The 12,272-nt window shown below is 40.6% G+C and overlaps 3 protein-coding genes across 3 annotated transcripts in view; 2 read left to right on the forward strand and 1 right to left on the reverse strand.

Moving 5' to 3' along the window:
- The window catches only part of LOC111646870 (protein NLRC3-like), a 20,897-nt gene extending 17,509 nt beyond the window's left edge, over positions 1-3,388 (forward strand). The window contains exons 10-14 of the mRNA XM_087171145.1: positions 3-1,054; positions 1,168-1,341; positions 1,433-1,606; positions 1,899-1,945; positions 2,098-3,388. Of these exons, the coding sequence (XP_087027271.1) occupies positions 3-1,054; positions 1,168-1,341; positions 1,433-1,606; positions 1,899-1,945; positions 2,098-2,648 (1,998 nt within the window). The 3' untranslated portion in view covers positions 2,649-3,388. The remainder of the gene's footprint in view (positions 1-2; positions 1,055-1,167; positions 1,342-1,432; positions 1,607-1,898; positions 1,946-2,097) is intronic.
- A 2,086-nt stretch (positions 3,389-5,474) lies between these two features.
- LOC111646907 (pro-opiomelanocortin-like) lies at positions 5,475-7,632 on the forward strand. Its single transcript, XM_023396489.2, has 3 exons — positions 5,475-5,582; positions 6,501-6,621; positions 6,887-7,632. The coding sequence occupies exons 2-3, from the start codon at positions 6,505-6,507 to the stop codon at positions 7,439-7,441; spliced, it is 672 nt and encodes a 223-aa protein (XP_023252257.1). The 5' UTR covers positions 5,475-5,582; positions 6,501-6,504; the 3' UTR covers positions 7,442-7,632.
- Positions 7,633-10,183: 2,551 nt separating this feature from the next.
- Positions 10,184-12,272, reverse strand: part of LOC111646863 (protein EFR3 homolog B-like) — a 12,027-nt gene continuing 9,938 nt past the window's right edge. The window contains exons 18-22 of the mRNA XM_023396426.2: positions 12,045-12,178; positions 11,832-11,923; positions 11,701-11,749; positions 11,457-11,563; positions 10,184-10,734 (exon numbers count right to left, since the gene is read on the reverse strand). Of these exons, the coding sequence (XP_023252194.1) occupies positions 10,600-10,734; positions 11,457-11,563; positions 11,701-11,749; positions 11,832-11,923; positions 12,045-12,178 (517 nt within the window). The 3' untranslated portion in view covers positions 10,184-10,599. The remainder of the gene's footprint in view (positions 10,735-11,456; positions 11,564-11,700; positions 11,750-11,831; positions 11,924-12,044; positions 12,179-12,272) is intronic.

The raw sequence follows: 12,272 nt of genomic DNA on the forward strand, positions 1-12,272 counted from the left end.
AGTACTTCAGGAAGAGGTTCAGAGATGAGGAGCAGGCCAGCAGGATCATCTCCCACATCAAGACATCACAAAGCCTCCACATCATGTGCCACATCCCAGTCTTCTGCTGGATCACTGCTACAGTTCTGGAGGAAGTGTTGAAAAACAGAAGGAGAGGAGAGCTGCCCAAGACCCTGACTGAGATGTACATCCACTTCCTGGTGGTTCAGTCCAAACTGAAGAAGGTCAAGTATGATGGAGGATCTGAGACGGATCCACACTGGAGTCCAGAGAGCAGGAAGATGATTGAGTCTCTGGGAAAACTGGCTTTTGAGCAGCTGCAGAAGGGAAACCTGATCTTCTATGAATCAGACCTGACAGAGTGTGGCATCGATATCAGAGCAGCCTCAGTGTACTCAGGAGTGTTCACACAGATCTTTAAAGAGGAGAGAGGCCTGTACCAGGACAAGGTGTTCTGCTTCATCCATCTGAGTGTTCAGGAGTTTCTGGCTGCTCTTCATGTCCATCTGACCTTCTTCAACTCTGGAGACAATCTGATGTCAGAAGAACAATCAACCTCCAAGAAGTCTGAACCAAGACAAAACGAATCTGCAGAGACAAATTTCTACCAGAGAGCTGTGGACGAGGCCTTACAGAGTCCAAATGGACACCTGGACTTGTTCCTCCGCTTCTTCCTGGGTCTTTCACTGCAGACCAATCAGACTCTCCTACGAGGTCTGATGACACAGACAGGAAGTGGCTCACAGACCAATCAGGAAACAGTCCAGTACATCAAGAAAAAGATCATAGAGACTCCCTCTGCAGAGAAAAGCATCAACCTGTTCCACTGTCTGAATGAACTGAATGATCGTTCTCTAGTGGAGCAGATCCAACAGTCCCTGAGATCAGGACGTCTCTCCACAGATAAACTGTCTCCTGCTCAATGGTCAGCTCTGGTCTTCATCTTACTGTCCTCAGAAGAACATCTGGACGTGTTTGACCTGAAGAAATACTCTGCTTCAGAGGAGGCTCTTCTGAAGCTGCTGCCAGTGGTCAAAGCCTCTAAAAAAGCTGTGTAAGTGTAGAGAGAGTTGATTTATTCATCATTATATAAAGACACTTCTGTCTTTTCAACAGGAGAGAAAATAACTTCCTTTCTTCTTTAATTCCTCATGATCATCTCTTCAGACTGAGTGGCTGTAACCTCTCAGAGAGAAGCTGTGAAGCTCTGTCCTCAGTCCTCAGCTCCCAGTCCTCTAGTCTGAGACACCTGGACCTGAGTAACAACGACCTGCAGGACTCAGGAGTGAAGCTGTTGTCTGCTGGACTGGAGAGTCCACTCTGTACACTGGAGACTCTCAGGTCAGTATCCATCAACCTGTTTATCTGAGGACAGTTTAACAGAGCAGCAGGTGTTGACAGAGGGTTCCTGTGTGTTGTTTTGTGTGTTCAGTCTGTCAGGATGTCTGGTCACAGAGGAAGGCTGTGCTTCTCTGGCCTCAGCTCTGAGCTCCAACCCCTCCCACCTGAGAGAGCTGGACCTGAGCTACAATCATCCAGGAGACTCAGGACTGAAGCTTCTGTCTGCTGGACTGGAGGATCCAGACTGGAGACTGGACACTCTCAGGTATGTAGAGGCCTGCTGCAGACACACACACTGTCTGATGGAGGAGGGACTTTATGCAGGTACAGACTTTACTATTAGACAAGGTGATGAAGTATCTTCTCCATGTCTCCTCCCTACTCTGTATCATTAAAGATGAAGACTCCACTTCCTGTTTCTCTGTGGTCAATGTACATCCATAGACACAAGCCTCCATCTGAACACAGTAATCAAACAGTCTGTGTATGAGCCATGTAATGTCCATGTGTGCATGCTGACAGAGAACGTGCTGGTCTGACCCCCCTCCTCCTTTCAGGGCGGAGCCTGGTGGAGTCCGATGGTTGACACCAGGTCTGAGGAAGTGTAAGTGTGTTTTTAATGTGATTGATGAAAACAAAGCAGCACATTCAACCGTCTTCAAACTGTCCCATCATTGATGTCAGGAGTCATCATCAAACTGTCAATAACTGATCAGATGATCAATAACTGCAGCTGTGTCTTGTTCTCTCCATCAGATTCCTGTGAACTCACAATCGACACAAACACAGTGAACAGAAGGATCACACTGTCTGACGACAACAGGAAGGTGACACATGTGGAGGAGCAACAGTCATATCCTGATCATCCAGACAGATTTGACCTCTGGCCTCAGCTGCTGTGTTCAACTGGTCTGACTGGTCGCTGTTACTGGGAGGTCGAGTGGAGCGGAGCGGTTGATGTATCAGTGAGTTACAGAGGAATCAGCAGGAAAGGAAACAGTGAAAACTGCAGGCTTGGAGGGAACGATCAGTCCTGGAGTCTGAAATGTTCTAGTGATGGTTACTCTGTCAGTCACAATAAGACAGTGACATCCTCCTCCTCCTCCTCTTCCTCCTCCTCTCTCTCTAACAGAGTAGCAGTGTATGTGGACTGTCCTGCTGGCTCTCTGTCCTTCTACAGAGTCTCCTCTAACAAACTGATCCACCTCCACACTTTCAACACCACCTTCACTGAACCTCTGTATCCTGGGTTTAGGTTTAGGTCCTGGTTCTGGACTCACTCCTCAGTGTCTCTGTGTTCAGTTTAGCAGAGAGAGTCTCCCCTGTTAAAAAAAAAAAAAAAAAGTAGGACTGTGAAAGTTAACGTGTTAATGCTCGTTATTAATCTGTAAACCTGAACATGTTATATATATATATATATATATATATATTTATTTATTTTAACACAAATTAATCATATTCACAAGATTGACCGCAACTTCCTCCCATAGTCTTCCAGTGCGGAATGAGGAGACAGACCCCGGTGTGCTTAATGGCAAATTTTGATTTAAAAAGCTTTGGAATAGAAGTTTAGATAAAACCAAAGTTCTGTGTATATACTGCAGTGATTAACTGTCTTTCCACCAAAGTACAAGTCTGAAGTACCGTATTCGGGCAAAGCACATCTATTGCTATTGTTAGAAGTAAATAGTAGTATTTTAGTAGTATTTTAAACATATGATTAATCATGATTAATCACAGCCTATTTATGTGATTAACTTGATTAATTTTTTTAATGAATTGACATCACAAAAAAGAAAGTATTATTTTTTTTTTAAATATATTCACATTTTGAAATGTATATTGCATATATACTGACAAAGAATTGTACCAACTGAAAGTATATAAAAAGTATACTGCTTTTTTACCAGTTTTCACAATATACCTTTAACACATTTGGTAATAATACACTTCCTTTAGCAGTAATAGCATTGTAAAGCAATCTGACTGAAACATCATTGTGCCACAAACAATCACATCTAATAAAGAGATTGTGAAATGTTCTTTATACATGAATTTCTTTGTTTCTTGGGCCTGGAGCAGTTTCACCACCATCCACAAATTTGTTCAGATGTCCACACACTTTTGTCAATGTAGTTGCTATGTACTTATTTTAATAACTAACTCAAATAGTACATGTACTCTGTGCAATGACAATAAAGTTGAATCTAATCTAATCTAATCTAAATAAGACGAGATGAGAATAAACCTTTGCATTTCCCCTCATGTATGGTTCTGATATGTATATATTAACAAAAGCAGACACTGGGCAAAGGATGAAGAGCAGAGCAGCTGTGACAAAACACAGAAAGACCGACTGAATTTAATGACTGCAGCAGGTGAATGTAGTGCCTCCACTTCTGATAATGTGTCGTTAAAATGTCTTTCCTTTAAGCTCCGCTCGTCTGACTTTTGCCTCATCATGCCATTACCTCCTTCTTCCTGGACATACGATTGTGTGTGTTTGTGTTGTGTGTAATGGATTGAATGGAGGTTCAAGGCTGTGCGAGCGGTCTAATGGGTTTATATTTACCTGCCTGCCTCCAGATGCTCCTCAATTTGTTCCATTAGAAAAACAAAAAAACAGCCCTTCAGAGGAATTACTTACTATGACTGACTGACATGAAGTACTGAAGCTTCAGAAAACACTTTATATAACCTCTATGTCCAAAGCCATGATTTTTCATGTACTTAACACCAATTACTGTTATTCTAATGAACATGATGTGATTGCAGGTAAGTCAAGTAGTCAAGACTAATCTAAAAGGTCAAAACTCATCTCTCAAGACTAAGATCAAACTAGAAAACTAAAACTATTATTATCATTGTTTTTCTACTGTTGCTGCAACCATTCATATTTTACAACACAATATCACAAACTATCGTGAACGCAGAGGAATGATAGATGCAGGGCCTTAAACAGAGACTCCTGGTGGCAGTAGACCCTTCAAGAGAAATATGCCGCTAAGAAAACTAAAGTAGACGTAGAGCCTTTTAAAGAGGTTCCTGTTGAGATGTGCCTACTGGAAAATAAGCTTCAACGAGAGGTTCCTGTGCAACATAGAGCCTTAAAGAGAGACTCCCGTGGATGTAGATACTTTAAGAAAACTTTTTAAGGGATGTAAAACCTCAGAGAGATGTGTATGAAGTATTTTTGGGGGATGTACAGCTCTAAATACATTTTTTGTGGATGCAAAGCCTGAAAACAAAACTTTGCAGTGGACACAAAGCTTCAAGAGAGGTTCATGGTGGATAAAGAACACTGTAGATGAGCTTTAACGAGACTCCCAGTGATGTAGATCCTTAAAGAAAACTTTCTAGTGGACATCGAGCCTGGAAGAGGTTCCAGGTGGATCCCGAACCTGAAAGCTGAGCTTCGTATTCTTCACCTTTCCCGAGTGGTCCGTTAAATGAGATAAACCCTGTGGCGCTTCAGTATTAGTCACACTGAGCGTCCAGACAAAGGGAAGATGCTGCAGCAGGTGTGTCTGTGTGTAATTGTAAACCATCACTCACAGGTTTGAATCCCGCCTTCCCTCCGGTGATGACATGACAGTTCGGTGTTAATCTGCCAAATCTGCCGTCTGACATTTAACACGCAGCCCTGAGGCGGTGAATGTCACGTACATCCTGGGAAAACCTGGTATCTGCAGTTTTGGTCTTTTTGTTATAATTTTGTTTGTTTTTAAAGTTTTGAGCCCACCTGTTTGGATTTGTTGTTGTTCATTTTTTTTGTCCAATCTGCACCTGAAAACAGAGCAGAAAGCAGATAAACAATTAAATTACAAATAAACAATAACCAATACATAGCAATAATATTCAATTATCACATAATCAATGAATGAATGTTTCTTCCTAAAAAAGTTCAGCTTGTGGAGTTACAGGGTTTTCACAGGAGGGAAAATATGTGTGGGAGGAGGAGGAGGATGATATTTCATTGATTGTCCATTTTCATCTAGCAGTGTGTGTTTACCAGCATGAATGAATTTTGGCGATGACGTTGTTTTATCTGTGTGTGTGTGTGTGTGTGTGTGTGTGTGTGTGTGTGCAGGCGTGTCCTTGGCTGACAGAATATAAAAGTCGGCCGAACGGTCAGAGCAACAAAAGAGGAGAAACGACAGACTTCTCTGTCTGACGGCCGAACGACAAGAAAACACCAGCAATAAGAGAAGGAAGAAGAGAGACAGAGACAGGACAGAGTGGTGAGAACATTAATTATTAATTGTATAATCATTTCAGTTATAAAATATTCTTTGATTAATACTAACTACTGAGTCAATCATTTTAAAAAAGTTTTCAAAATTGCTACCAAATCGTTTTCAATGATAAAATTTAATCTTAACAGCAAAATTTCTTTATGCTTTTCTAGAGTTAAGAAATAAAAGACAAGATTATAAATCAAAGTATAACTTACAATAATTTAAATAAGTACTAATTTAAAAGGTTGGAAATAAGATAAAGATATGAGGGACAAGTTCAGATATTTAGAATAAAACATGGATATGACACATTTTTAAAAGTTGGAAATTTAATTTGTTAGGGAAATGAAAATCAAAAGCTAAATACTTTACATATGTTATAATACATATATAAATAGACTATATAATTGTTTGTGTAATAAATAATAATTTTGTAAAATATATGTGCAAAAATAATGAATCCTAATCGAATTATAGGTATACGTACAATTATTCCAATATATATTTTAGTATATATAGTTTATAGTGTAGTTAAGTATATATATGCAATATACTGTATCATCACTGTCCTGTAAAAACTATGTATTTCCACAAATAGTGATTTTGAATTTTTTTGATAAATTGAACATAATAATTGAAAGTGTTTATTTTTGATAAATAAACCCTTTAAAACACATTGGATTATCTGAAAAATGTGTTTTTACAAAGCTGAAGACTATAGATCACGATAGAATATCAACAATTATACTGTATTTATTAAAGTGTACATTATATTACGTATATTATATTATATTTGTTTTTATACATAAAATAGTATAAAAGAAAATTTTATCTACAGTAGGTGACAAAAACTTTTTTTTAATGATATGTTTGATCAAGTAAGATGTGTAATTTGTGTCCTTGTCTCTGATAGGCCAACAGGAGAATGTGTCCTGCGTGGATATTGGTGGCGGTGGTGGTTGTGGATGTGGCTAGAGGAGCTGTCAGTCAGTGCTGGGAGCATCCGAGCTGTCATGACCTCAGCTCTGAGAGCAGCATGATGGTAACACACATACACACACTACATACACCCTATATAACCTATACTGTGTACTATACTGGGTACACACTCAGCGTGCATCGGTGACACTAAATATTCAGTGTATTTTATGTTGCTGTTTTGTCATTGGATGATATTAAATTAAAAATCACATTATCACATTTCATGAATCAGAGGCATTTTTCTGAGTTTGTTCTTATTCAGAAAAAATAACAGAAAAAAACCCTCTTATTTCTTACCTTCACTACACCTCCTTGTTCTACTGCAGGAGTGCATCCAGCTCTGTCACTCTGACCTCACCGCCGAGACCCCCATCATCCCAGGCAACGCCCACCTCCAACCTCCCCCTCTGTCAGACCCCTCCTCCTTCATCCTGCCGTCCTCCTCCTCCTCCTCCTCCTCCTCCTCCTCACCTCAGGCCAAGCGCTCCTACTCCATGGAGCACTTCCGCTGGGGGAAGCCCGTCGGTCGCAAGCGCCGCCCAGTCAAAGTCTACACCTCTAACGGCGTGGAGGAGGAGTCTGCAGAGGTTTTCCCCGGAGAGATGAGGAGGCGGGAGCTGGCCAGTGAGTTGTTGGCGGCAGCAGAGGAGGAGGACAAGGTGCAGGAGGTGATGGAGGAGGCGGAGGAAGAGGAGCAACAGCAGCTCTCGGATGGCGAGAAGAAAGACGGTTCATACAAGATGAAGCATTTTCGCTGGAGTGGTCCGCCGGCCAACAAACGCTACGGCGGCTTCATGAAGAGCTGGGATGAGCGCAGCCAGAGGCCGCTGCTCACACTCTTCAAGAACGTCATCAACAAAGATGGACAGCAGCAGAAGTGAGAGGGAGGAGGGGGAAAGGAGGGAAGGAAAGAGGGAGGAAAAAGAGAGAGATTACTTTTTACACAGCTGACAGGCAGGCAGCAGAGTTCTCATTAGCCAGGGAAGCTCATTAGCAGACAAGTTAGTGACCAACAAAAAGCTCTGAAACTGCTGATTGTGACTTGATCCTGAATGACTGGAAGAGAGATAAAGAGAGAGAGTGAGAAAGAAGTTTTGATATTTATTGATTTGTGTAAATAACTGTAAATTATATGAAAACATAAAGAAGTATTTGCAAGCAAAAGAAGTGTTTTATTTATCTATCTATCTATCTATCTATCTATCTATCTATCTATCTATCTATCTATCTATCTATCTATCTATTGTTTCTACAGTTACACTTAAATATTAATACAGAAGAGTTAAATTCAGCAATGAATGTCTTACCTGAAGTTCACACAGATGCAGCTTCTGTTTCGACAAACCTGCAACACGGTCTTCACCAGGCCGACTAATACCACGACTCATAAGTGGTTTACGATAACGGTGGCAGGTTTGCCACTTGGAATACATATATAAACTAATTTTTAAAAACAACGGGTGCTTGATTTCAAACATATTTCCACATTTGCAGCCGGCGACCATCAACTTTGCTGATTTAAATGAAATTAACTCCTTGAGTTGGTTGAACACGCTGTCTCTGGTTGACTTGTTTTAAAATGAAGCATATTTGTCTTTTTACCAATAATAGTAATTATAAATATATATATATATATATACACATACATACATACATATATATAAATACACACACACATATTCATGACTAAATAAGCAACAAATTTAAGTTTAGGAAAGAAAAGGTCCTTAGTAATGCACGACCGATACACCGTCAGAATGATTTTATCAGCAGATTCGAGTTGATTGCAGATAAATCTGTGATTATAAATGCAGATAAATGACACTTAATTAAAGTAAGTGAAAGCTGAAGACAGCTGAAGAGACTGCTGTGATGCCACCACTGGCAACAGTGGGGCTCATTGTCACCTGTCTCACCTGACTTGAATGACAACAAACAACAACCCTTTTGTCTACAAAAGTTTGATTTTACATTTATTTGTTAAACACTCAGTAACACAGTTCTAGCAAGTGGGAATAAATATATATAAACATATCCGTGACTCAACAGTCAGTACAGTTACTGTCAGTTGCATTGGAAACACAAGTCTGGTTTCCACTAGATACTATGCCTGCAGTTTAAAACATGGTTTTCACTATAAGTTTTGGAGCTTTGACCATGTTTTTCTAAAATATCACTTGATCACTGGGTTATATTATAATATTCTGGTAAAGTGTGTGGTCAAATTCGGTTTGGCGGAGTCAGACTATAGTCTCTGTCTACCTGCCAATCATCAGTATGGGATGGTAATGGTGCATGCAGGTGATTGGTGGAAACGGGGTGAGGGCTGGTCCACTGGGTGTGTTGTGTTGGGTTTTACCTGGTGAAAGGAAGTTGCTGAGTCCCTCTGCCTAGTTTACCTAGTTATACATGCCAAGCTGCAGATTTGTGTAGCTGGAATAAACCAAGTGGTTCTGGAAATGAACTCATACCTCTGCCTCGTCCGTTATTGCTACAATATACAGTTAAGGTCAAACATTCAGTTTAAAACCATTGTTTCCATGATAATATATATATATATATATATATATAGTATTTTATTGTACGATAATATGTGTGCTTATACAAACTAATAAAACATGAGTAAATTTCAGTTATTTCAATTATTTAATAAGAATTTTATATATTGTAACCTGTTTTCATTTTCAAGTACAGAAACGGATGTTGTGATAGTTTCTCAGTGTCATCATCTATCCTCACGTTTAATTTAAATACAGGGCTTGCGCGCGCGCACACACACACTTCCGGTAAGTAATTTCTGAGGCGCAATTCTATGAAAAGTCACGTTTAACGTTTAATCTGCCTCACACGGACAACATAAATTAACGTTCATCTGCTAATTCAAATGTCTGGTAGCTAGCTTGATAATTACGTAACGTTAGGCTAACGTTATTACCGTTAGACCTTGCCAATCGTTACCGACGTTATCAACGTTAGCCTAACAGGTTTAGCAAGTCTGCGTTAATTTAATTCAATTCATGATCAACTGCACACATCCTCCACAGCCCCTTAACCTGTGCAGACGAGTTAAAACCCCGCCCTTACCTGAGGAAGCAGCAAACCGGTTCCTGTTGCCGTGTTGTTCATCAATTATTCCCGCTTAAAGTTTGAGGGACTGAACCGAGCGCTGTGATTGGTCGAAGTCTTCTTCTTCTTCTCTTAGTCAGCAGACGAGACGCTGCTGCCCCCTGCTGCTCGCCTTGAGTACTGCACGTAGTTTACAGCGACACATCGTACCAACGTACCCTGATGTAATAAAACGTTCCTGCTACGTAAAATGCGTAAAGATCGGCAGCTCTACATACAGCACGAGTAGGTATCCTCACCAGTTAGATGATCATCTGTTCCAACCTCCGAGTCACGATGGATGAGTTCTGGGACATCAAACATTTTCCACCTGGCAGCTAGAAAATCATTTGCTTCTGCAAAAAAAAGCTATGTTATAATTATTGATTTTAATTAAATCAGAAAAAAGGCCTGAATCATTAATTACAGATACTGTTAATAACAAAACATATTCACAACTTATAAACAACAGATTTTGCTGCTGTGGATCAATGAATCAATAAAATAACACATTTATGTCAATATTTTATTAGAGCATCTTCTATCGAGTGTACAGATTTACCTCTGATGACACAGTGACAAATCTCTCACAGACATTTAAAACAGAAAAAAAAACAAAAAGGCTGAATGATGAACAAAAGGTTGGAATCAGAAATCAATAAATCAATATCATTAAAATCAAAATAAATCTGACTTTAAAGGACACGGCAGCAAAGACAAAACATCTTTTGACATGAAATTAGCAAAAAAAATTAATGTTACATGTTTTTATTTAATCGAACCAGTGTAAGTGCTGATGTGACTCATCCTCCCCTAACTCCTTCTTACCTTCCCTACCTCCTTGTGCCCTCGTCTCCTAACACGTCACGTTAAGTAAGAAAAGAGCTTCAACACAAAACCAGCTGGTAAATTACCGCTGAATGTGCATCCGCATCTAATAGACGCACAGGTCAGGAAACTTCATCTCGTAAAGCGGCGTGGAGCGAGGTGGCGAGTGTCCGGACGGAGACGGAGGAGGATGTATGATCAAATCAAAGACCTGATCCAGTTTAGACTGAAGTAACGAGGTCTGTGGAGAGAAAACAGCATGATTTTACATGATTAAAAGAAAAATATACATTTTAAAGGAAGAAAACATAATGACAGAAAAATAACATAATATACAGATAAAAATAATTTATATTAATCGTTGCATTATTATATTTGTCAGTCCATCCAGACTCTGGTCGTGATCATCTCAATTCTCCAGCAGAACTAGACTTTTTCAAACCTTCCCAAAACTAAAAACAGTTTGGGGCATTTTTAGTTTGGATTTTTTAGTTATTCAGTAAACAGACAGCGTAACCTTCCTACCTTCCTACAACTGGCTGTAGTGTTTTACTGAACCTGAATCCAGAGACCAATCTGCTCGGGCACATAAATAGTTCTGAGTAGCCATTATGTTTTATAACCTGCATCTCCAACCTGAAATGAAATGTTGATTTTATGTCTCGGACACATTGAAGCCCACTGAGTTACACAGCTCATTTTCACCAGCTGCTTGTTGAGGTCCTGCTTCTGCTTCAATTATAGACGTGATCGTTAAAGTTTCACTGGATTCTCCTCAAACTGACATGATCATTTCACTCTGTTGTTGTTGTTACTGAAAACAAGTCATCTTACAGAAATACTGTAACTCAAAAAATCACACATTCTGCCGTCTATATGAGAGACGTTGGGCTTCTTCATAGAATGAGGATGACTTAGACGCCTCTCTGCTGCTGACTGATTACAGTACAATAACCCTCTCACCCTGGCTCCGCAGTGAGCAGCGATCTCCTCAAACGGAGCCGTCTGAAACCTCTCCACCACCTCCATCCTCTTCCTCCTCTCCTCCTCCTCCACACTCCCTCTGTCCTCTGAAAGACAGGAAGTTAACACAGAACGACTGACTGACTGGTTTCATGCTGTTCCATATAACGTGGGTGGGTGAAGACGGCAGGTTTCATGTGAACTTGTTTGATCCGTCTGCACTGGTTCAAAATCAAACACCTACCGATGGCGTTCTTCAGTGTCTCAAAGGTGATGTGCTCCGTCTGAGGTTTCTACAGAAGAGAGAGATGGTGACATCATAGATAGCTACGTAGCTTCATAGTTAGCTACATAGCTAGCTAGACAGATAGATACCTGCTGTGCATCAGGACAGTACTGAGGGTCCATGTCAATCTGCAGGGAGACGACGTCTCCAATACTCTTCCTCTTCGACAGACGATCCTCATCTGAAATAAACACAGTACAGTCTGAATACTAGAAGCAACAGTGTTAGCTTCAGCACTGAGGGAAGCATGGAGTCTTATGTTGTGTGTTTCCTGCTCAGTGTGTGTGTGTGTGTGTGCGCACCTGAGAGCTGAGGTATGTACGGTGTGTTGAAGCATTCGGCGTGTGCACTGTAGCTGCTTCCTGTCAGAGCCTCGCAGATCTTTGATTGGGTGAACAGAAGGGCTTCGTCCACCTTCAGCTCACCTTCTGGCAGTCTGACACACACACACACACACACACACACACACACACACACACACACACACACACACATGGGTGACGTGCTCGTGCAGCGGTGGAGGCGGGCCG

This window comes from Seriola lalandi, unplaced genomic scaffold (assembly GCF_002814215.2).
Source record: "Seriola lalandi dorsalis isolate HSWRI2012SDOR001 ecotype SW California unplaced genomic scaffold, Sedor1 jcf7180002054977, whole genome shotgun sequence".
Lineage (NCBI taxonomy): Eukaryota > Metazoa > Chordata > Actinopteri > Carangiformes > Carangidae > Seriola > Seriola lalandi.

Coding starts and splice junctions, on each gene's coding strand:
- LOC111646907 (XM_023396489.2), top strand. CDS start 6,505: ATGTGTCCTGCGTGGATATTGGTGGCGGTGGTGGTTGTGGATGTGGCT. Junction 6,622..6,886: donor GCTCTGAGAGCAGCATGATG/GTAACACACATA, acceptor GTTCTACTGCAG/GAGTGCATCCAGCTCTGTCA.